Source organism: Gigantopelta aegis, chromosome 6 (assembly GCF_016097555.1).
Source record: "Gigantopelta aegis isolate Gae_Host chromosome 6, Gae_host_genome, whole genome shotgun sequence".
NCBI classification, from domain to species: Eukaryota; Metazoa; Mollusca; class Gastropoda; order Neomphalida; family Peltospiridae; genus Gigantopelta; species Gigantopelta aegis.
Window position 1 is genome coordinate 35,726,087 of NC_054704.1, and position 25,978 is coordinate 35,752,064.

Genomic DNA, 25,978 nt, shown 5'->3' on the forward strand with positions numbered 1-25,978 from the left:
CCCCCCCCCCCCAAACAAAAAACCAGAGAAGACAATGAGGGTAACAGCAGTCATTTGTTCTTTTAAAACCGAAAGGTTCTTGTTTAGAAGTCCTAAATGAAACTGTTCTCAAATAGTTTAAATAATAATAACCACACACCCACAAAAAACAAAATACTACCCAAGCCCCACAACAAAACATCCCTTTGTTATTTTCTTTTAAAACCAACATCTAGCCGTTCTGATTAGCAGAAATAATATCCTCTTTAAGAACAAATAGTGCTTCCAGTGGTATTAAATAATGAACAATTGATATCGCACATTAAAATTATCTTTAACAATAAATAATATCTCCATTTTCCTTTAAAAACAAAAATACCCTATTTCCTTATTTCATAATAAACCCTCCTTTGTCATTCCCAAATAACATCTCATTGATAATAACAAATAAATCACTCTTTTGTCATTCTCGAGTTTATCCATATATTTATGTACTTTTCTGTTTCACAACATGGATATCATAACATTTCTTGTGACGCATACAATCTGTTGATTTCCTGTTTGTAAACACAACGTAGTAAGTCTCTCACAATACATCTTCACTTGAATGCACTTTCATCTGCTTTTTTTTTTGAGACATGTGAAAACAAATCATGGGACTGTATAGTAATGCATTTTTCAAATGCAAATGATCTTCAAAGCCATCTTCAGTCAGAATTAGTCTGACTAGAATATTTCCATCATGACGATAAATATTTTTACAACCACATATGGCAGTTGGTCAAGAAGTTCTCTGACAGTGGCTCATGTAGGCGAGAAGTATATTCCATCTGTTAACATCACAACCACATGACAAGTTAGTGTCGTATTCTTGTGGTGACTGAAGCGTGGTATGAGATCAAACTGATGCGGCCGAGTACTGAATCAAAACTGGTTACATACCAAGGAAAGAAAAATGTCAACCTAGAAGAAAAAACAACAAAATTATTAGATTGAAAAAGAAAAGAAATAAAGAGACACCAAAAAAATTATATATTGCCCAACTTATAAAATATTATCCCAAATCATGTTTTTCTAAAATTATTTCTTCTTTTATATCCAATATATTATTTAACAAGAATTCTGTGAACTTAAACATATTTTCTACCATAAACTTATCAATTATCACTTGCAGTTGCATCTTCAATGCATGTTTAAATTAAACAGACCTCACCATGAACAAAATTGAGAGGAGTGATTAATTGCCTAGATTATGGGGAGCCATTTAAGATATTACCATAGTTATACCATATAATATCACATGCTAAAGGAAGCTAAAAATTACTCTCCTTAAATTAGTCTCAGGGGAGTTAGCAGGAGCAAGTGATAGCTGCCCTTAAACGGTGAGGTGTGATTAAACATAACACAAATTGACTAAAATTTTAATTATTATTATTATTATTTTTTTTTAACCATTCATTGCATCTATAGATACAACTATAAATCAGATTCATTGATGTAGGACTTATAGCTTTTGAAAAATGGAATGAATGAATGGATGTTTAACAACAAAAACAGAAGCTAAATGCAATAGTCAATGCCGCTGCGGGAAAAGTAATTCCTATATCTCACCGTATAACTTGTACAGGCAAAACGAAAATAAATGACCACAGGACAGACACACTACTAAAACTGCACGTCGGAATCAAACGATTCGTTTTTTAAGGATCGCAAATATTTAGAAAAAAGTATTACTTGTACCGGAAATGGCTCCTGCTGGTCCTCCGTGGATGGTGGTGTGTCCTGGCAGATCTGTGATGTTGGGCATCGCCACCGTGCTGCTGTTCTGGGGCTCAGCTGCATGGTGCGGACTCAGGAGTGGGGGCACGTCTTCATTTTTAATTCCTGTTTTAGAGCTTGGATATGTAGTGTCTGTAATTACAACAATATACAATATACAGTATTATGATGTGCATGATTGGTCTGTAAAGTCAATTTGGAAATACTACTCATATACAACAGGTCTTGAGTTTGGCAAATTAGAGGGCAAGGCCATTTGGTTTATACCAAAGGAGATCTATTGAGGTCAGGATGAAAACGTCAGAGCAACAAAACAAACCCTAACAAGTATATATATATATATTTGCCACATGAACCTGTAACCATAGTACCTTAAAGGCAATTGCCTATTAAATGATTCACCAAAATTGTAAAAAGTACTTCATCCAATCCTTATATGTCACTTGTTACTAGTAAATTGCCATAAAATTTTAATGATGATTATGCATGTTTCTCCATTTGGTAATGGCAGCAGAGGAATCCATTGCTCTCCTGACAATAATAACCAAAAAAGAAGATTCCAAATGAGAGCAATTCCACAGATTACAAACTAAACATCGTAACAACACATACCAAATCACAATAAGGAAAGGAGAGTGCAAAAATACACACTACTTTCTATCTATGGACAAATATGTAGAGTGGGAGCAACTGCTTTCCTTTAATTGATAGGCCTGGATATGTAGACATAAATTAAAAAGAGAGAAAAAAAACTGGGGACAAAACTGTTTATGGTAGTGTTTGTTTGTTAAAGAAGCATATATGGACAGTGTTTATTTCAAGATCAAGCAAAAAAAACCCACAATTGTTCTATGAAATAAAACCTATAGTCCATAACTATCTTTGTAAAAGGCAGCCAAAATGCAAATAAACTAACAAATTAATTCAATACTGATTTTTCAATATCTTAAAATATTTTCCCTCACCTCAGGAGAAGAAGAAGAAGCCCAACTTACCTGTAACCTGCATATTTAAGTCGGGTGGCAGCGACGTGTCTATCAAGGGAGATAATGTTGCAGCCACAGCCTCGGGAGGCAGGGACATGTGGGGAGGACAGGTGATGTCTGAACCAGCACTCTTCTGAAGACTGGACAACTCCGACAAGAACTTGAAGTGGGTGGGGAATGGTTTCCCCGACGTCAACAACTTGGATGATTTCTTTTCTGAAATAGAATACATTCCCTTATGAAAATTAAAAAACCTAGTTTTCCTTGCCTGGAAAATGACACTTAATTTGGCGTCAAAGGAAGAAAACATAGTCCAACAGTATGCAATATCACTATAGGTCATCCTAGAAAAAAAGAAGAAGAAAAAAAACAAAAAAACGTTACAGGTTTAATACACTTGGTAATAACTCAAATTCCATGACTTAAAAAACGACATTTTCCAATACCACATAATTTTTTTTTTTTCCCTACAATTTTTAATGCAAATTGACAATCTCTTCTAGTGCTATTTAAGATGAAAAACATTTATTATCAACCAATTTGCTATAACATTCCATGACCCAAATCATAATTCATTCACTTTTCAATAGTAAATTCTATGACTTTCCCATACATGAATCCTGTATCACCCAAATGTGTAAATATTTTTTGTTCAGCAGGAATATATTCAGCTGCCACAAGGTAGTATGTTAATGGTGGAGTACTGTTTTAAATTATACATGCTTCATCTGGAAATACTAGGTTTCTTTTTCACTTAATACTGACTAGAGGCTGATCATGGTTTCTGAACAAACAGTAGCAGAACGTGAATCTTACGTGTCTTGTTTTTTCTTGGTCCCTTATAGATCTGAGTTTTACCTCGCTTTTTCTTATGGATAGGAGGAGAAAACGATGGAATAACTTCAGCTGAAAAAACAACAACAAAATAACTTTAAACATTGTAAACTAATGAGGGAAACATATCCAACGTGAGCAGATGTATTTGTCTCATAGATAATTATTGGATCTCATCTGTCAAATTGTGTTTACGTTTTTGTCACATGATTGTGGTAAACTCATCAAATTCATTTCAACTAGATTTAATTGATTCATGCAAAACATTCATAATACTGCAGTCAGACAAGTATAACTTGTATGTCTCATTAATCCAAGGGAGATAATTTCAAGGAACCAGGAAGTCTGCTTTTTTTTAATACATAGATTTGGATTAAATAATGTACATTCTTCATTATAAGTTGTGCTATAGATACATGAACAAGAATAATTATCAAAAGATATTTGAGTGGTCTGTATTCCCTTTGAAAAACAATTTAACCACGAAATAACGTTATTGTACAAAGTAGTCCCTCTACTTGCATAGATCAATAATCTCATTTATCACTGATGAAAACGTGTCCGGGTTTTATTTCTCCAATCTGACTTGGCACCCATGGCTCTGACCTTTGGAATTTTAGCATTGTTTTACAAAAAATTGGGAATTTTCAATTTCATTTAAAAAACATCTCATTAAAGTAAATTAGAATTTAAATAAGTTATACTATATCTATTTTGAAGTATGAAATGTTATAGGGGAGGGAAGGGGTGTTTGTCAAGAGTTAAGTATTGTTTTCAAAATATATCTTTATATAATAATAAAAAATGAGATTTATTTATATTCACATTGGGAATTTTTTTACTCCAAAATTGGGAATATAAAAATAACATAGCCCTTGGGGGATAGTGCCGATTATCAATTCTAGAAACATAACTGATAAAACCCTGCCTGTTTTCACTACTAACATTTAATGCGTGGTCCCTCCAAATTGTAGTTCATGATTTCTGTCCACCCGACTGGGTAGAGGTCAGAGGTCGTGGCGTCTACCCACTGGTCGTATTCGTTCTCCCAGCCGTCAAAGTGAATCTTCATGAGTCGGCCAACTACCTTCATCACTGTCCCCACACAGATCAACCTGCAGAGAAGGAAATAACAGCAACATAACATTTAGAACTTTAATAACTCCTCTCCCAGTGTGATCAAATATGATCCTATACTGTATCAATTTATCAGGGGTGGGCGGCAGAGGGAGTAGTAAAAAAACAAACCATGAAATAATAAAAGTAACAACCTTTCATACAACTAATGCACAAAATTCTATAATAAAAACTAACAATATGATCTACACGTTAACAACCTTTCTAACTGTTGGATAAACCTGATCAATAAAAACTAGCAATATATCCAAAAAATATACAGCCAATATAAATTGATGGGGAAAACCCCTGATTTGTGGGTGGACAAATCCAGTATGTACACTGTATATTTAGTATGGTGTGGGATGTAGCCCAGTGGTAAAGCACTTGCCTGATGCACAGTCGGTCTAGGATCGATCCCTCTTGGTAGGCCCATCGGGCTATTTCTCGTTCCAGCAAGTGCACCACAAATGGTATATCAAAAGCACTTGTATGTGGGGTAGTGCATATAAAAGATCTGTTGCTACTAATGGAAAAATGTAGCGGGTTTCCTCTCTAAGAGACCGGCCTCGGTGGCGTCGTGGTTAGCCATCGGTCTACAGGCTGGTAGGTACTGGGTTTGGATCCCAGTCGAGGCATGGGATTTTTAATCCAGATACCGACTCCAAACCCTGAGTGAGTGCTCCGCAAGGCTCAATGGGTAGGTGTAAACCACTTGCACCGACCAGTGATCCATAACTGGTTCAACAAAGGCCATGGTTTGTGCTATCCTGTCTGTGGGAAGCGCAAATAAAACATCCCTTGCTGACTGTCGTAAAAAAGTAGTCTATGTGGCGACAGCGGGTTTCCTCTCAAAATCTGTGTGGTCCTTAACCATATGTCTGACGCCATATAACCGTAAATAAAATGTGTTGAGTGCGTCGTTAAATAAAACATTTCTTTCTTTCTTTTCCTCTCTAAGACTCTAAGGTCAGAATTACCAAATGTTTGACATCCAATAGCCGATGATTAATAAATCAATGTGCTCTAGTGGTGTCATTAAACAAAATCAACTTTTTAAACTTTATATATTTAGTAAATGCCATTCAAAATGTAACTAATTACCTGGGTTCCATGAGGTCCACCGCTTCTACCTTCATTCCCGGCTTGAAACCATGTTTAGGAATTTCCTACAAAAATAAAGGTATTAAATTAACCATTTCCTCTATAATTCAATAAAATGATACAGGTTAGAAAAAAGGACTGTGAAGTTGGTTGGCAGAACAGAAAAGGAACATGTCAACACCCAAGTTAGTGGAAATATGCTGATAAGACAGAAAAACATTTTGACAAAGCTCTGTATATATATACTGAACAAAAAAAGAAACTTCCGATTTGTACATATAGTATTTGTTGTGTTAAAGAATTCATTGTGTAATGAAATTATATAGGTAGTATTAGCCTTGAGCTGTATTATCAGGATTCATGAATTTTATCGATTATTTTTGCACTGTTAATCATCGACAACGTGAAATTCAATTTGCACGTGCATGCATGGTTCGACATGTCCCATGTAGTATTCGGTCAATTTGTTTTACTTGTCTTACTGACATTGCTGTCAAGTGAAGGAAAACGCTTCAAAATATGTAAAAAATTTAATGTTTTTTTACATTGTAGCATTTTTAATATGCCAAGAATACCCAATAATTTACGTGAACGGGCGATTGGCATGCTTGATGCTGGCATGTTGACAGAAGACGTTGCAAGGCATGTTGGGAGTTCTAGTCGAGCGATACGAAATCTTCGCGTAAGATTTCGAACGACAGGAAGCACCAACGACTTGCCACGTCGTGGACGTCCGTGTGTTACAACGCGTGGTCAAGACCGCTATATCATGAATACGCATTTGCGCAATCGATTCCAAACTGCTACTGCTGCTAACACACCTGGGCTTCATAATAACCGAATCAGTGGGCAAACTGTTCGTAATCGTCCGCGTGAGAACGGTTTACATGCACGACGTCCTTACATCGGATGCGTTTTAACGCAACGTCATCATCTAAATCGTGTTAATTGGGCACGTGTACACACTTGTTGGATACGGCGACGCTGGAATACCGTTCTTTTTTCGGATGAATCCTGTGGTGATGGCAGGGTGCGCGTCTACCGTAGGAGAAATGAACGCTATGCTGACTGTTGTGTTATTGAACGAGCTCGTTTCGGTGGTGGGGGTTATGTCATGATCTGGGCAGCCATTGCCCATGGTTATCGTTCACCACTAGTCGTCATTGATGGCAATTTAAATGCTCAACGTTACTGCGATGACATTCTCACTCATCACGTCATTCCTCTGTTCCATAACAACGCCAACATCTCGATTTTTCAGCATGATAATGCCACCTCTCATACAGCTAGTGACACTGTAAATTTTCTTAGGACAAATAACATTGATTTCATTGATGACTGGCCCGCTAAAAGTCCTGATCTCAACCCCATCGAGTATGTCTGGGATAGTCTGGACAGACGATTGAGGCATCGTCCCAACCCACCCGCTAACGTCAACGAACTTCGTCAAGAGCTCATTCAGGAATGGAACAATATTCCACAGGCAGAAATCAACACTTTAGTCAATTCTATGCGCCTGCGATGCACTGCAGTGGTCAATTCAAGAGGTGGTCATACCCGTTATTAAGTGGGTGTTTTTATTTTTAACCCCTACCACACTTGGTCAAAATTTCTCCCAGTTTCTGTTAACCTATGGCCATAATTTTTGCACCAAACAATGCATCAGGGAACACTCTTTAAACGCATATATAACAATTATTCCCCCGGTTTGTTTTCATCAAGTTATGTTCAAGCAAAGTTAGCGGAGAAGTTTCTTATTTTGTTCAGTATATATATATTGATGGAAAGAAATAAGGGAACACATCAAATTGTAGACCAAATTTAATTCACAACTAGCGTTTAATGTCTATATTTCATACCAAGTTGTAATGTGGGATTGAATGTCTGCAGTGTTGAATGTGCTGCCTATATGTTCAGTCAATTTCTGACAATATGAATTGATTTTTTATGCAGTCATTATTTCTTGTTGCTATCTGTGTGATCCTTTATTTCTTTCCATCAGTATATGTATATTATATACGAATCACCTTGAAAACAGCTAAGATACTATCCTCTGTGGTATCAATTATTATTAAAGAATCAGCTGTCAAGCCCATTATTCAAGCGACATGATGAAATTGAATAGAAATTAAGGAATTGCTCTAGATATCAGACATTATGTTAGTCTGTTGTATATTATATTGTGAGTCATAAGATTTACATAATATAAACAAGTAAAATAAAAAATAAAGTGTACCTTATCAAATAATTTAACTGGTGCTGCAATAGCCTTTGTTTGCTTGAGATAATCAAACCACTTAAATGGAGCTTTATAACCTAAACCAGTGCAAAAAAAAGAGAATAAATGAAAGAATGAAAGAATGAATGCATGAAAGAATGTTTAACAACACGCCACCATAAAGATACACACCGGCTATTGGGCGTCAAACAAAGGTCCAAAAAGTGAGTGTCATTTCATTTACAGCATAGCTGATTAAACTGCATTATCATAGATGACTTGCATACATTTTGACAAATTCATACACATGTATTTGCTGAAGCTACTTGAATAACCTTTTCTGTAAAGTCTGTAGAAAGCATTGTAATTCTTTTCTCTCAGTTATTTATAATTCTGGATACATTTTACTACAGTTTGTCAAAATTAATTTGTCTCTCACACAATATAAAATGGGGTCATGTTAATTTGCACACGTTTACCATGCACAGTTATCAAATTCTGAAAGTAAGGTATTTGAAAAATATCAGATTAGTGTTATATGTTATACAAATTAATGTTTTTGTTGACATTTGTAAAGAAAATATTTAACTTGTAAGAAACTCATAAGAGTTGTCATAATAAAGTAAAGTAAACTTACCCCTGGGTGGAGAAAGAGGAAGACCATTTATTTCACAAAATCCAACAGGGAAGATACAAGCTGACGTCGCATGATAACAAAACCAGTCAGTTCCATTTTGAGCAAGAGAACCATCTATTCCAATCATTATGTAATTATTTCTTAAAACCTACAAAAAATCAATTGCATTACTAACTATAATCAACAAATTTAGTATATCACCTGTTGTAAAATTAACTATTTGTATCAACTAAAATAATAATTCTAACCCCCATATTTTGAATCGCCTTTAGTGGTTAAACAATAGTGTTATCTGTGACAAATGATCTAGATAATGAGAGAAGAAACTCACTGTTCTGCAATGGTACCAAAACTTTACATTTTAACAATTTTGTCTCTCCATAACCTGGATCTATGCTTACAAAATTCTTAAGTCCAAACTCAAGACTATAACTATGTGTGTGTGTGTGTGTGTGTGTGTGTGTGTGTGTGTGTGTGTGTGTGTGTGTGTGTGTGTGTGTGTGTGTGTGTGTGTGTGTGTGTGTGTCTGTGTTACTGTATGACAGACATGAGTCTGATTTTAAACTTTTATAATCACAGGCCCTGGGTCTGATTTATGAGTGATTTATGAGTCATGTCCACTCTGTTTATCTTCCAGCCAGTGCACCACGACTGGTACATCAAAGGCCGTGGTATGTGCTATTCTGTCTATGGGATGGAGCATATAAAAGATCCCTTGCTGCTAATCGAAAAAGAGTAGCCCATGAAGTGGCGACAGCGGGTTTCCTCTCTCAATATGTGTGTGATCATTAACCATATGTCCAACGCCATATAACCGTAAATAAAATGTGTTGAGTGGGTCGTTAAATAAACCATTACCTTCCTTCCTGTTTACCTACACACTAAGAGCAGTGAAGAAAAGATTTTGATTTGTGATAGCTGCTGTACATTTCAAAATTGATTTATCACCTACTACTAACATGTTAGAAATGAGTAACAATCCCTAAAACTTGCATAATGAATCGTGACACACTACTGCACAGAAATATCCCCATAATGTTTAAGATAAACAAGACTTTAAAACAAATGATCAACTTACTTTCATAACTGTAGCTACACAAATGGTGGAGAGATTTAACGGATCAATGGCTTCCAGTTTCATTCCCACTTGAAATTTCATTCCATGTGGTGGTTCAAGCATCTGATAATAAATCAAGACAATGAATATTAACAATTATTACCCATATGGGCTCAAATATACAGGGTAATATTTTTTCGATCTCTGCACAGTGTGCAGATTGCTTCTACAGCCACTGATTGGCTGGCTTAAAAATCACGACGTTTGGTTGGTTGCTTGGCATGGCCGGAACTTCACTTTCATTCATATAATGTTTCCATTCATGAGTCCGATTACACGTACGTTATACGATCTACAAAGATTTACAAAAACAAATAGACTCATTTGTTTCGTAAACATAAAATGGTATATTTTCATAAGCAGCGGCTTTAGTAATATATAAAAACAATTATTTTCAAATGCAAATACAGTCGTATTATTTTGTACTGTAAACAGTTGGCTGTAAAAAGAACGCTGTTATGCTATGACGTCACTTACATTACGTCATGTAATGTGCGTAAGATTATATGACGTAATGGCTGATGGCTTTGTTGTAGACTGCAGACGAATTTTTACATTAAAAATCAGTTAAAATTGACAATGGGTAATAAAGAGAATAACCAACTCGCTACGAGGAGTTACGAATTATCTGTCCCTCGTGAATGAATGTTGTAAAACCCTCGCCAAAGGCTTGGGTTTACAACATTCATTCACTCGGGACAGATAATTCATAATTCCTCGTAGCTCGTTAGTTATTCTCTAAATACCACAACTGCTACCATCTGCTGGCATAAACAAGTCCGAAACATGGCTATACTGGTGGAACCAGAAGAGATGGAATGTTAGGTTCTTTACATCTATAAAAAGCTATTACTAAAACTGATGAAAATCAAATAAAATATCTGTTTTTGTAAATACTAAATTCCTAATGATTCTGTATTTGGATATATATACACATACAAACCAGGGGCCCCAATTTACGAAGTGATCTTTGCACTAAAATCACATACATAAGGTAGTTATATAATTAAGTAGATTTTAGCACTAATATTGGTTAGTAACACTGGGGCCTTGATCCTTTACAGGATCGATCATACACTTTTCATGACTGTCAGTTACTTTTGAAAGGCAATTTTTCTTTTAATAAAATGATTTTCAAGTATTTTTCTGGGATGATCAACATCTTATAATCTTATAATATTACAATTGTTTAATATAAATGGCAATATCTTCTAAGTTTTATTTTAACTATGAACCATGTTCATTTTCCACAACTTTCCATGATTCCACTTAATATTCCACAACTTTCCAGACATGAAGTATTACATTTAAAGGAATGAATGAATTCCAGTTTGGTTGATATGTTTCATAATAATTTTGCCAAAAAGTTGATTAAATAATGAGCATGTTTAATAAACATTTGTTTGGCTGAATTTGTTAAGACAAAATTAATTTGCCTGAAACATATTTACAAACCATATTCATCTAACTGCTATTCGTAACATGAACCCAAACTATTGACCAATCACAGAAAAGACAAGCCAAATCTCACCTTTACAAACATATCTGGGGTAGCATCATCCTTGTCATACTTCTGCATAGTAACCTTCGTCAGACATTTACTTTTGTATTCTAAAAAAGAAAAGAAAAGAAAAAGTAACATTAAGAATGAAATAACTAAAGATGTAGAACCCCCCAGTTATTAACTGAATACTGAAAAAAAACGAAACTTTGATACTTAATCTTTAGAACCTCTTACCAAAAGTATTTCACCCCTATACTATGGACTGGTCTTAAAATCACAACAGACAATCAAATTCCAAGTCTTAAGGGAAAGGAAAAAACTGTTAATGATACTGGTCTTGAAAAAGTCCGCTCTTTCTACATTAGACTCTCCTACCAATTTTATATCCACTTTCTCACTGAACACAGTGTAATATGCTACACCAAGCGTGGAGTGTTTCACAAAGATCTTGTTTTATGGCATTTAACATGTCTTTTAATCCAATAAAAGTTAAATGTCAAGTTACCACTTGAAGCATGTAGCTTGTGTCCTGTCTGTTGTGCCCAGCCAACAGGATGAATGAGAGGGGAATTCTTGTCACACCAAAACTCATCGTTTTCATCCTGAAGAAAAAATAAGAAGACAAACCTAATATTTTTGTACCTATCAATTATAATGTTTACATGTGGCTGAGAAATGCAACAAATATATGTGAACTAGGTTTTATGAAAAGTGCAAAATATCACATGACAATCTGATTTTCAGACAAATAACGTAAAACAGAGAGAATAAACATTTAAATGGAGATGACCAAAACGTAAACATTTTTAAAAGAGTACCAATCAATAATTAAAATAAAAAAGAATGTTCTGATGTATTTTTCAGTTACAAAATCAAGCACTAAATGGTATTAAAATGTGTTATATAAATTTCAATAAATAAACAGAAAGATAAAGGCCAAAGCCTCCATACCTGACTATCGACATACGTAAGCCTCAGTCGCCCACCGATGACCTCACGAACACACGCGACTCTCATGGCAGAAACACACATCTTGTCAACCACTTCAACCTTGATTCCACACCGGAATTTATGATTGTTTATACTCTCTTGAACCTGGAAAAAGATCAGTAAAAAGATTTATCTTGGGAGCAAATGAAAAACAAAAAAGACATGTTTTACTTAACAACGCACTCAACACATTTTATTTACGGTTATATGGAGTCAGACATATGGTTAAGGACCACACAGATATTGAGAGAGGAAACCCGCTGTCGCCATTTCATGGGCTACTCTTTCTGATTAGCAGCAAGGGATCTTTTATATGCATCATCCCACAGACAGGGTAGTACATACCACAGCCTTTGATATACCAGTCATGGTGCATTGGCTGGAAAGAGAAATAGCCCAATGGGTCTACTGATGGGTGGGAGCAAATGAAAACTTTAAACTAACAATGTGGAAATAAACACAAATCTACATAATAATATTAGAAGTAAATGGCAAAGTTTTTTTTGGGTGTGTGTGTGGAGAGTGGGGTGTGTTGAGGAGGGTAACTCACCTTATCATAAAAATCATTTGGCAGTGTCCTGGAACCTGTTAACCTTTTCACAAGGAAATCTTTCCAGTCAATGTATTTGTGCTGAATGGCTGAAATAAGTCCAATTTGTTTGTTTTTCAAAATAAATAAACATAATGAAAAACAAATCACTGTGCTACTAAATTAGTGAAGAAACCAGTAATTAATGACATACAAACTAAACATGAGTTATTTCAAACTAGGCACGCCACAAAGTTAATAATTCAGGCATGACCTCTACCCCAAAGTATCAAAAGAAGACATGTGAACAATGTAACAGCATTATTAAGCACAGTATAGTGCATCTATAATAATTCTGAACAAAAGCTTTGTCCTAGTTTCAAAAACCCTAATTACTGTATACGCAAATATTTTCGCGAATAAAATATACCGCGAAAATCGCGAACATGTTGCTAGCACAGTGAATTTAATTCCGCTCTAACTTATTTCCGATTTGGCATAATTTGCATGGATGCAAAAGACATTAGGGTACATCACACATCAGTTTATACAGAACATTGTTTTACGTTAAGACATGGCTACTTAGAAAGTAGGTCTCGCAAAACAATGGCACTGCGTCATAGACAATAACAAGAGTGCATCTTTGACACTTACTTTAGTATACTGTAGTGTGACAGTATTCACATTATAAATAAATTGTATATGGGTGATGTTACTTGTTTTGAAAGAGGTTTCAAGTAAATTGTAACCAGTTCTATTAAAAATACACACATTTACTCTTTTTTGTTTAGTACCGTAAACCATTTCCTAAAAATCCTCTGCATGTAAGAGTAAATTCCACCTTTGCCCCTGCGAACCACTTTTTGTGCGATGTAGCGTACACAAATTCACCAAAATATTGTGCCATCCATATATAATTTAAAGACCCCCAACTCCTACCGGCATATTGCTATGTGGCTAGTCCCATTGACAACGATCTATATAGTGAAAGAATTTGACAGATTTGTCAAATGTTATTTTAATATTGAACGATCAGCTAAAGTGTACTCCAGAACGAATTTTTAGTTTACCAAAATGTCCATTCTTAATTATTTCAAAAGAAAGGACGGTTGTCCAGTTGTATAAACCCAGAGACTTTCTGCATCGCTGTCTATTTCCGTGAATCGGCATGTTGATGAAACAATGGATAAAAGGTTGTCCAGCAAACATGGCAGTTATAAACACTATGCAGACAGTGATAAGATTAGGATTGGTCGGTTTGCAAGCTGTAATGTTGTCCAGAAAACGTGGCAGTTATAAACACTATGCAGACAGTGATAAGATTAGGATTGGCTGGTTTGCAAGCTGTAATGTTGTCCAGAAAACGTGGCAGTTATAAACACTATGCAGACAGTGATAAGATTAGGATTGGTCGGTTTGCAAGCTGTAATGTTGTCCAGAAAACGTGGCAGTTATAAACACTATGCAGACAGTGATAAGATTAGGATTGGCTGGTTTGCAAGCTGTAATGGAACGGCATCGGCAGTGAGGAAGTATAGTGCTTCTATGGGGTTTCCAATAAACGAATCAACAGTGAGGACGTTCAAGAAGCATTATGAGAAATGTCTAGCTGATGGAACCATTACACCCAAGCAATCAATCACTGAACAAGCATGGGAGAAAGACCCTTCTGGGTGACATGGAGGAGGATTTGATAGAGCGTCTCAAATCTCTAAGAGTGGCTGCTGGTACCGTCAATGCCAGTATAGTTATTGCTATCGACATTGGAATTGTTGAGAGCATGTGTCCCGAGAAACCAAAGAATGGTGGAGATTTAAGTCTGCAGAAGGACTGGGCAAACAAGTTCCTTGAGCGACTAGGGTGGAGCAAATGAAGGGGTACCACACAAGTAAAGGGAAAGATACAGCTGATTTCCCAGCTCTTAAAAAACGAATGCTAAGTCAACTGGAAAAGGTGGTCCATGAACATAACATCCCCAAAGAACTTGTTGTTAACTGGGACCAGACAGGGATTCATTACATCCCAATCAGTAACTACACCATGGAAGTGACAGGCGCTCATAATGTCCCTATCACTGGATTAGATGACAAGCATGAAATAACTGCAGTCCTAGCTGGTGCTGCTAGTGGATCATTTCTACCTGCACAGGTAATCTTTGATGGATTAACTGATAGATGTCATCCAAAACTGCCCGAGGGTGTGAAGTGGCCTAAGGACTGGCATATCACTCATAACGCTAAACACTGGTCCAACGAGGCGTCGATGATTTCCTACTTTGATAATGTCTTGATTCTATACAGGAAAAATGTGACCAAGGAACTTGGCCTACAGGAAGACCAAAAAATGGTCTGCTTGTTCTATGTTTTCAGGGCCAAGTGGACTGACACTTGTAAGGAACATTAGGACAGAAATGAATTTTACCAGTTCAAGTTCCTGCAAACTGCACTGATAAATTACAGCCAATGGATCTTTCTATCAATAAACCTATGAAGGGAGTAATGAAAGAAGAGGTCATTAATTGGTATGGAGCCAAGGTAAAAGACTAAATACATCAGGGAACTGCGGCAAATGTTGTCCAGGTCAACATGAATACCAGCATGGTAAAACCCCTCTGAGCAATATGGCTCATGAAAGCGTTTCAGTATGTCGTTGACAATCCTCATCACGTACTGATTTTGTAAAGCAGGGATTACAGAGCGTCTTTGGCCTGTAGCCAAGAATACAACCAGTACCGCTGAAACACAGTAAACTGTTCTGCCGACGGCGGCTATGGATGTGTATGTATGTTTATGTTCAATATCTCTACACTTGTAATGCGAATTCATGCCCGCTCCATATCAGAACCAAGCAACATACATGTCAACTCTTACAGATTTTTTTACCATTTGACAGTCTTACGGGTGTAGGACAAATTCCTTACGGGTAAAACGCATTTTCCGGTTTATATTTTGTTTCGTTATTATTATTTTTACATGACTCGTTATCATCTAAGTAAGCCATCCTTCGTGATTTTCGTTGTCCTTTCGTGAATTGGGAAACAGCCATTTTGTCGTATTTATTTTGGACGAGAGGTGCCACTAATCAAAGTCTCACGTGATCTTGTACTTGTTAATAGTCTCGATTTTCATTTTCATGTTGCCTTGAATTTAAAATCATCAGTTCCCCGTCCTTTTGCAGTTCGCTTATGGATTTCTTATGGATTTTTGTCCACAGTCTTACGGGTGTTGATCAGTAAAGGTTGGCATCTATGCCAAGCAATCAGGGATGCCTGTTAAATGTATACCGATTGCACTTTGTTTTTACCACCAAATTACAGGCATGGTCACGTGGATTTGATCGAAGTGACAAACAGTTGGATGTAAGTCTGTACATACTCTCAGTTTTGTTTGGGTTTTTTCTTTCTGTAACGCTAAATAGAAATCTGTAATTATTCTATATCGCATGTGCGTGTCCCATCGATAACATGTCTTACCAGACATACATACCAGTATACAACACTGATGTCCCGCTGACAGTATAATGTATGCATGAAATCGTCATTGGCAAATGCAATATTTGGGTAATTTTGATTTTATTATCAGGGACACAGTAGTGAAAATAATTCCTCGTGAAAATGTAAAATGAAAGCCTGATCGCGAATTATTTTAGCCGCGAAAATATTTGCGTATAGGGTAAAAAGAATTCTACACTTGTGACTGTTAGATACCACTGACCTTAAAAGTTGTTTCAGGCAAAAACGAGTTCATCAACATTTTAAAACAATTTTTAAACAATTCATATGACAACTTACTGCATTCTGGCCGAAATTCACCCACATTTCAAATGTTAATATCGTCATTTTGGAGGGAACAGAGATTACTGTATACCAGCAGACTTTCATTCACATTTCAGTGGGAATAAAGGTTTTACTGTATACCAGCAGACTTTCATTCATATTTCAGTTGGAATAAAAGTTTTACTGTATACTGGCAGACTTTCATTCATATTTCAGTGCGAATAAAGCTTTTACTGTATACCGGCAGATTTTCATTCATATTTCAGTGGGAATAAAAGTTTTACTGTTTACTGGCAGACTTTCATTCATATTTCAGTGGGAATAAAAGTTTTACTGTTTACTGGCAGACTTTCATTCATATTTCAGTGGGAATAAAAGTTTTACTGTTTACTGGCAGACTTTTATTCATATTTCAGTGGGAATAAATGTTTTACTGTTTACTGGCAGACTTTCATTCATATTTCAGTGGGAATAAATGTTTTACTGAACCCTGCCAAATGTCACTCACATTTCGGAGGAAGCAAAGGTTTTCCAACAGTGGCACACCAACCAACTGGGTAAACATCAGGTGCGCACAGGTTCAGCCAGAAGTCGTGACTTGGATCAGCGCCGAAACCTTCATAGCGCACCAGTGCCCTGTAACCTACACAAAGACAATACGTGCTAAAGGCCATTAGCAATTTATCAATATTTTCAATACAAAACCAACATTTTTAACATACACCTTTAGGAGGTGGTGGAGTAAACATAGAGTATGCTGTATACATTTATGAAAATGTCTCTTAATTGTGAATGACCCCATACAATCTTTATAGTGCTCAAATTAACCAAGATTATTCATAAATACCATTCAGCAAATAAAAGTAGAAACAGCCATAATTAAAACAAAACGGTATCAGATGATACAGTGACTGTTTTTTAGTTGGTCTCATCATCTCAATGATTTGTCCACGGAAACCACAGATCAATTAATGTCACTGGATGATCTCATCTTAATACAATGAAAATTATTATATCAACAATCCACTGTACAATGTAAAAATATCTTAATATAGAAGAATCGTTAAAATTGACAATGAGTAATGTGAAAATATAACCCACTTGCATCAAATTATTAGTCACCCATGAATCCATAACTCTTCATAACCCGTGTATAAGTACAATATACTGAAGGAAATTTCATTCAAATGACAGAGCATTCAAAACAAAGCATTGTTTTGAATTTTGTGCTGTGTCTGAAACAAAGTGTATGTAAAGAATGGATTGGTAAATCTTAACACTAAAATGCTCTACACACTATTTGTTGAAAATATTGAGTAATACCTGCTATTTTGATAACTGTAGCAATCCAGAAAACCTGGTTTGGAAGATCACTATCCTGATTGAGCACTTCCACCTTCATCCCAACCATCATCTGATCCCAGCACTCGGACATAGGAGCCTGAAAATACATGTAAAATAAAGTTTGTTTTGTTTAACACCACCACTAGAGCAACACTGATGTCTTAATCATTGGCTATTGGATGTAAAACATTTGGTAATTTTGATGTAAATTCTTAAAGAAGAAACCTAATTATTTTCATTAGTAACAAGGGATCTTTTATATGCATCATCTCACAGACATGATAGCACATATCACGGCCTTTAATATACCAGTTGTGATGTACTAGGCAGAACAAGAAATAGCCCAATGGGCCCACTAACAGGGATTGATCCCAGACTGTCCATGCATCAGGTAAGCACTTCACCACTGAGCTACGTCCTGCCCCAGCAAATAGCATATGATCAATATGTATAAAATACTCACATGTCTGAAACAACTAACGGGAGTGGCTTGAGAAGATGTGTACTGCAGATACGGACCCCAGCAAATAGCATATGATCAATATGTATAAAATACTCACATGTCTGAAACAACTAACGGGAGCGGCTTGAGAAGATGTGTACTGCAGATAAGGACCCCAGTCAAATCCTTTCGCTGGCTCTGAAAACAAATGATAGTTAACTACAATTCTAATTCAAAAACATTTGTAACAATGAATTAGGCAGTCTTTGTTAAAATATACAGAAGTATATTCTGCTAAAAAACCCCAACAAAAACCCACTTAAATAATAACTTCTTTCTTTAAGTGTCCTAAAACTTCAAATACACATCGAAGGAGAGATACCTCCAAACAGAAAGTATGACAACATTAAAGAAAATAGATGTAAAGTAAAATTACACGACGTGGGCTTATATTTTAATTACTAGACTGGTATATATCCTACCAGATGATTTTGGTGAACTGGGAGTACGCTGCTTGGACGTATTCTTCTTTGGTATCAGTCGTCCTTTACTCTGCAATGAAATTGTATACATGAAATTATACAATTTTAAAACTAAAAAGTGAAAAATAATACATGATTTCTTGGCAAGTATAAAAAAAATTCACATATCAGTTTTGTTTACCGGGTACATATATTTTTATTGAAAGTTAACAAATTTCTCCTAAATTTGGATAGGCCAAGTCTGTGTCATTTTCATGTTGGCATTTTATTACTGTAATTCCTGAAATTAATGCAAGGATGATACAGAGCTTCTAGATTACGGTAGCCCCACTCCCATGGCTAGTGATATTCAGTGTTGGGCTAGTAAATAACTACTATTGCCATGCCAGATGGCTAGTGAATTTTTTTGGGTCAAATGATGCAGTAAAGTATATTTAATAAATATGAATATCCTGCTCCCACCCCCACCCAAATGTTAGTGTTTTTAATAAAATGTATTAACTTAAAGTAATGTAGGGCTAGTGAATTTTTAATCGTGGCTAGCAAATTTTTTAAATCACTGATCCCATGGCTAGTGGATTTTATAAAAATTCTAGAAGCCCTGATGATATTAATACAATAAATGTGTCTGATGCATCAGAACATTATATTTTAACCTATGTCACCACCTAGTGTGTTCCTGCCCCAACACAATAATATCGTGATGCATCAGAACATTATATTTTAACCTATGTCACCACCTAGAGTGTTCCTGCCCCAACACAATAATATCGTGATGCATCAGAACATTATATTTTAACCTATGTCACCACCTAGTGTGTTCCTGCCCCAACACAATAATATCGTGATGCATCAGAACATTATATTTTAACCTATATCACCACCTAGAGTGTTCCTGCCCCAACACAATAATATCGTGATGCATCAGAACATTATATTTTACCCTATGTCACCACCTAGTGTGTTCCTGCCCCAACACAATAATATCGTGATGCATTATTTTCATGATTTACATGCTTAGTTTTAAAACAGTGTGCACAAACAGTGTTCAACAAATGTTTGAGAAAGTCACTAGCCCTCGCATAAGCTTTGGCTAGTGCCCTATGTAATATAGTTAGTTCCACTAGCTCAGATCAAACAATAACTAGCCAGGAACAATGGCTAGTGGATTTGTCAAACCCTAACAAACAACGAGAAAAATCAATTTAATAATGCTTCTGTATTTATCCAACAACTGCTCAATAAGGAAGCAAAATATAATTTCTACCACTTCAAACATATGAACCATAGTATTATCTAATAACATAATTAATACGAACTGCCAGGGGTTTCTTTGGTGGGGCTGACTTTTGTGCTTGGAGCACAGTAGGACCATTTCCATTAATCTCTGATCCTTCACGCTGAGAGGTTGCAAAACTCCGAGAACACGACAAACTGCAGAACCGCTTCGACTTTGAGTAGAACGCATGTTTAATACCAAATGTCCCACACTTCTCACATTTTGCTGTAAAAATTTGTTTTAAAAAATACTATGATACCATTTGATTGTTATTTCTTTAGCTAGCAAAAGTAACTTGTTTTGCAGAAACAATTTGCTTTGGATGACATATTAATTAAATCATATGAAGAGTAAACAATATGTAATGTCCGAAATCAGTCAATTAAGACTTAACGGACAAAAAACCTTAATGGGGAAGGTGAAAGCCCTTAATGTTCATGAAAAATAAATACAGGGTTGAGAAAATGGAGAAATCACTTTGCTTTATATATTGTTAAACTAGGGAAGCTAGGGAAAGACAACCTGTAAATAAGGATTTCATGAGTATGTACCAAAAAAACTTATATTTCAGAAAATAATTACCCATGCCATCTCTTCCATTCATGAATCGAAAGTGGCTGGGTTTGCTCACTGTCTGCTGGAAACCCTGCCTGTAGCCGCTATCACTGAATGGCTGTTTCTGCCCAGACTGGTAGGGCTGGTTTTCTTCATCCTCCCCGGAACTGTCACTCTCGTTGTAGCTGTCGTAACCATCATACATGCCCAGACTGGCCATGTAATCTTCATCTCCCTACAATCAAACAAGCATTAATGACAATTACAGATAATGAAGTGAAAAAACCCCTGAGAGAAGTGATTAATTGCACCTCTAACTTAGATTATGGGAAACCATTTAAGATCATATTGATATCATATAAATTCACATGTTAAGGGAAGCTAAAAATGACTCTCCTTGAACTAATCTAAGGGGAGTGATGGCGAGCGAGAGTGATAGCTCCTCTTCAATGACGAGATCTGGGATTATGTTTAACAGTGCATAAGAATCAACAAGAAATTATCCATCTTGCTTCATATTCACACCACAAAAAGAATAAAAAAACAGCCCAAATCCTTTATCATAAAGGATGCAGGATTTTGGTTGATTTTTTTTCACTGCCTTACTGCAACTGTTTATAAATTATAAACAACTGCAGTAAGACAGTGAAAAACTATTTTTTTTAAAGCAGTATTTACACATTTATCCCTCAGTATTCAAGTAGTATGTAAAAATTCAAACCATAGTTGCTGCATTTTGTCAATATTCTGGTAGTAAACGGACATTTTAATGATCTGGGGCAATGATTTTAATTTAATTTTTTTAGAAGGCAAACATTGTACTTAAAAGTATGTAAATAATGTTTAAATGTTTGGATAGAAGCAAAGTCGACCCACAATTGCAGCCATCAACCATATTTATGTGCTTTCTCCCACTATTTTGTCAGTAGTGACCTTACCCCATAGTTGCTGCCTTCACATGGTGTTTGTACTCGAGAGTTGGTGATGTTACAACTATCCTGACTGTCGTCAACAAGCAGATCAATCTCACTCGGGTCTCCGAGACCTTCCCAATCTGAAACATATCAAGTACACAAAAATTAAAATAAATTAATAATTCAATTTGTATGCATTTATAAAAGGGTTTCTGCCACAAGGTATAGGTGGTCAAATTACATACCCTAAAATCTTGGATACATTTTTATAATTTTATAAAAGATTATAATTGCTGTTTAAAATTTGTCAAAACACAGGAAATGCAGTGTCCAATTTCAAAAGATTTCAAACCCATAACCACCTTGGAGACGCAATTATGATCGGTTTTATTTTTATTACATATCCTCAAATTATTTTCTGGCAAAACGCCTGTGTACCATGTTCAAGTTACTGAAATTAATACCAATTTTCATTTTTAAATATGTGTAACCTGACAATCAGTTTAAAAATTAAGGAATTTCAAACAATATTATAGTCTAAATTTTGTTTATAATAAAATCCCTTAGTTGCTCCTGCTAAATGTATTAAGTGCATCTGCTCTAAACTGCTATTTCATACAATAACAAAACAAAACCAACACAACACATATTTGTTAGGCCTCATGTTGTCAATTATAAACTTAAACATATTTAGGGTGACTCTAGAAATACACTGCCTAATTCTAATTCTAAATATATGTGTGTAACTGGCGAAAAAGAAACTACATCTATGCTATTATGCAGTGTAAATGATCCTTTGAAAAATATGCTGCTCTATCATTTCTGCATAACAACTTGAACACATACTATCTGATCTGTATGCACCGGTACATGAATTACCTGCTTCTCTTGAGTCCTGCAAATAACAAAATAAGATAAATATCAGTATAAAAGTTGGAAATTTCTAAACTAGTTATAAAGTAACCTAATATAACACATTTGGCATATACCTTTTTAAAAAGCAAACATGTGAATTTATACATGGTATCAATATCATAGTAATATTTTAAATGGCTCCTCAAAATCAAAGTTAAGGGAGCAAGTAATCACTCCCCTAATTTGTTTTTTTCACACCGAGGTCTGCAAATAACCGACCAATGTCTGATTTAAATAAAATGATTGGCTTTCAACAATCAAGTCTTCAAATCTATGGGCTATGCAAACACTAATTTATGTAGCCTATTTCATTTTACAAACAAATGAGTAATGGAAAATAGGTTATAAATATAAAATTAGATTTGTTTGAGAATCACGCAAACAAAACAATGGTTCTCGCAATTTTCAGAGGCCTAAATATTTAATTCAGGTAACCCATTTTGTTTAAGTGTGACCCATTATGACCTAGTGCAGGGTGCACATTAAGTCAATACTTTTCTTAATGTGCTTCCCTCTATTTAGCAAATTGGTAATTCCTGCTCCTTGTATATACCTTAACAAACCTTGATGATCTTCTTTTTTTTAAATTAAATATATATTAATTATTATTAATTATAAATCTAATATATAGTTGAATTTATGTGAGCCAAGTTTTCATCTCGTATAAACCCACCATTGGGCTATTAAAAGGTTCTAAATTCGGACTAATTTTAGATCTGGTTCAAAATCTTAATAGTCTGATTAAATTTTTTTTTAGATTAGAGAGCCATCTAAATTGAGTACAAATTAAACAAACAAAAACAAAACATTTGGATATACACAAACAAATTTAGTTTTTGGCTATTAATTAAATACAAAATATGTATCCATTAATAAATCTTTTTTCCAAATTTCAGTTGCCTTCTTTTCTCATTTGGGACACATTTTCTGGCGCAATTCAGTCTGTGCCCCCAGTAAGCATGTTTGAACATTAATATGATATAAGCATGTTAAATTCCAACATTTGATCTGACAGTCTTACATGTATGTGGGCATAATAATACATATATACATGTTTTACCGATGATGGTGATTAGGTGTTCTTGAGATGTTGTCAATTCTTTACTGTCACACAAGTTTTGATTGCAACAGGTAATTGATTTAAGGGTTACCAGTCATATTGTCCCAGAGTCATATCGTCCCTGTGTGAATACGTCACCGGTTCCTACCAAAACATCCCTGGTCACACTTAACACCGACTACACGATAATAATTTGACAGAAGTGGAATCAAATTCAATATCATTTCAACCCTATTCAATCCCTGAATGCCATTAGGTCTATACAATGTTACATCAATATTTTTCTTCCAAAATGGTTGCATATAAAATGCGGACTGCTCTGGCATCTCGTAAACTTAGCTGTGCCGTCTAGCTTTAGTCGATTAATATATTTGATAAAATAATAATTTGATTGTTATTTCTTTCTTTTACAGGAACGTCAAGAACCAATCCCTCAAATGGGATAAGCGAACATATTTTGCCAAAATAGTTTGTGTGTTTATGTGAGTTCTCTTTTTTTAACCATTGTTTTGATGGTGTTCGGATTGGAGATACAGACAAACATAAGATTCAATTCTATGTCACTGATTTATTCAACTAAATTTTATAAATATGTACATTCTGCATATCCGTACAACATAATAAACTTTGATTTTATTTAATGACTTAGGCTACTTATTATGGTACCCTCATTATATGATTTGTTTTATGTACATAAGACAACAAGTTTTTATTTGAATCACTAAAATAGTAATTGTAAAGTTAAATAGCTCTGGCTGTCAGTTTGTTACATGACAGGCGTGCTTGAACACTTCTGGTGATCAGTGTTCGAGATTAACGGTATCCCAATATCCCGGGGTTACCAGATTTTAATTTGGATATCAGTCTTCAAGAAACCAGTATCCAGCCGGGATACCATATAATGTTTTTTTTTTTAATCCTGAGTTTTTATTTTTCGTTAAAACTAAAAGTCGTCATTTGCCAGTGAAGTTAAGTAACAGTATTTTCGAGCTCATACCCAGTCTAATGCTACGCCAAAACTATATTTTCCCTAAATCTTACTCGAAGTGCAGCAATAGACGGGGAACCGCTAAGTTGCTGTTGTTTTTGTTGGATGTTTCTTCCCTTCAAATTTTATTTAAGATATTGATTCCACGTCTGCAGAAAATTTATACAATACATAGGTTTATAAATTACTCCTAAATACTAATTTATGTCAGTATTACACCAAAATGGATGAAGCAAATCTGTTTGGCCATTTCGTTTGATTGTGAATTCTGCTTTTTCGATTATGATATCAGTGTAGCATAGGCAGGGCACAAAAACAGTGTCGTCCAAGTGTATTACGATGTTATTTATGAATTTCATTTAAGTGGGATACTAAATTCTCAGATGGGATACCAGATTTTGAAATGTTAGTATCCAACTGGGATACTGCCCAAAACTTTTAAATCTCGAACACTGGTGATACAAGCACTTTAATAATATGTCCAGTCCAGTCCTATTTTAATATTTGCCACCGAAACATGCCTAGAATTGTTTAGAAATAATGACACAGGGATGTTATGGTCGGTCCTTCGTATGTGGGGGTGAAATGTACTGTAACATTTGGACCTTAATTTAGTCAAATTAACATCCTAGAAAGCACATCTGGGCATTATTTAAAACATTATGGTCCTTCGTATGCAGGGACGATTTGACGCGGGGACGTTATGACTGGTCACTGATTTAAGGTGCTTACACGCCGTCAAAGTGCTTACTTTATGCACCAAGGTGTGTCTGCCCGCTACGCCTTACGGCCCTGAGGAACCCCTGATGTTACCCAAAATAACTGGTAATTAAATTAATGCCAGCTAAAAAAATGTTGTAAACACCAATTAAAACAAATAAAATTATTAATCTCATTGTTTCGAAAAAGACAGAGATACAAGGTAATATACTGAGTAAATATATTTAATAAAAATGTCAGTGTTTATTCATGTAGGTCAGATAAAAAAAACTACAGACTACATTTTCTTCTCTCTTATTTTTCCAGGTGGGGCGAGTTAATCGTCTAGTCTTAAAACAAATACATAATAGTACTTCCGTAACATGCAGGTATTAATTGCTAGTCTATTGGAACTGCAAACTGATAAATTAAAACAAATGTTTTTGTATTTAGTATTATTATGGCCTACTTTCAATTGTAAACAATTCGGGTCCCGAACCATAACATTGCTAAATGCGAACCAAGTAGAACAGTAACCGATAAATATATTTGTTTGCACTAGCAACATACCCATAAAGTTAAATAAAAATACCTACCATTAGATGTCACCTTAACTGTGTTCACAAAAACATAATTTTCTTTCAATATTTACACACAGTAACAACTACAATGCAAGTCCCCAGATTTTTAGGAAATAACCGAAATCGACCAGCTAACTGGGCATGCGCTCTT

At 35.3% G+C, this 25,978-nt stretch overlaps 1 protein-coding gene across 3 annotated transcripts; it reads right to left on the reverse strand.

Annotated features, from left to right (window-relative positions):
• LOC121374873 (MBT domain-containing protein 1-like) lies at positions 1-25,977 on the reverse strand. Of its 3 annotated transcripts, none has more exons than XM_041501986.1 (22): positions 25,843-25,977; positions 22,464-22,479; positions 21,609-21,724; positions 20,698-20,905; positions 20,156-20,340; positions 18,837-18,906; positions 18,473-18,552; positions 17,892-18,009; positions 17,077-17,211; positions 12,815-12,903; positions 12,226-12,369; positions 11,780-11,876; positions 11,302-11,381; positions 9,732-9,833; positions 8,654-8,801; positions 8,035-8,114; positions 5,799-5,863; positions 4,524-4,693; positions 3,561-3,650; positions 2,754-2,960; positions 1,714-1,890; positions 1-942 (listed from the first exon to the last, which is right to left on the reverse strand). In XM_041501986.1, exons 1-22 carry the CDS (start codon positions 25,843-25,845, stop codon positions 938-940), a joined length of 2,385 nt encoding a protein of 794 aa, XP_041357920.1. In that variant the 5' UTR covers positions 25,846-25,977; the 3' UTR covers positions 1-937. The 3 variants fall into 3 exon arrangements, with proteins under 3 accessions (XP_041357920.1, XP_041357918.1, XP_041357919.1); XM_041501984.1 differs by having other exon boundaries at positions 22,431-22,479; positions 25,843-25,942; XM_041501985.1 differs by having other exon boundaries at positions 1,720-1,890; positions 22,431-22,479; positions 25,843-25,941.
• Between the last annotated feature and the right edge of the window lies 1 nt (position 25,978).

Excerpts from the sequence above, each read along its gene's own strand:
- LOC121374873 (XM_041501984.1), bottom strand. Across the intron at positions 20,341-20,697 it reads GAATGGAAGAGATGGCATGG|CAAAATGTGAGAAGTGTGGG; the intron begins GTAATTATTTTC and ends AAATTTTTACAG. Across the intron at positions 12,370-12,814 it reads CAAATGATTTTTATGATAAG|GTTCAAGAGAGTATAAACAA; the intron begins GTGAGTTACCCT and ends ATCTTTTTCCAG.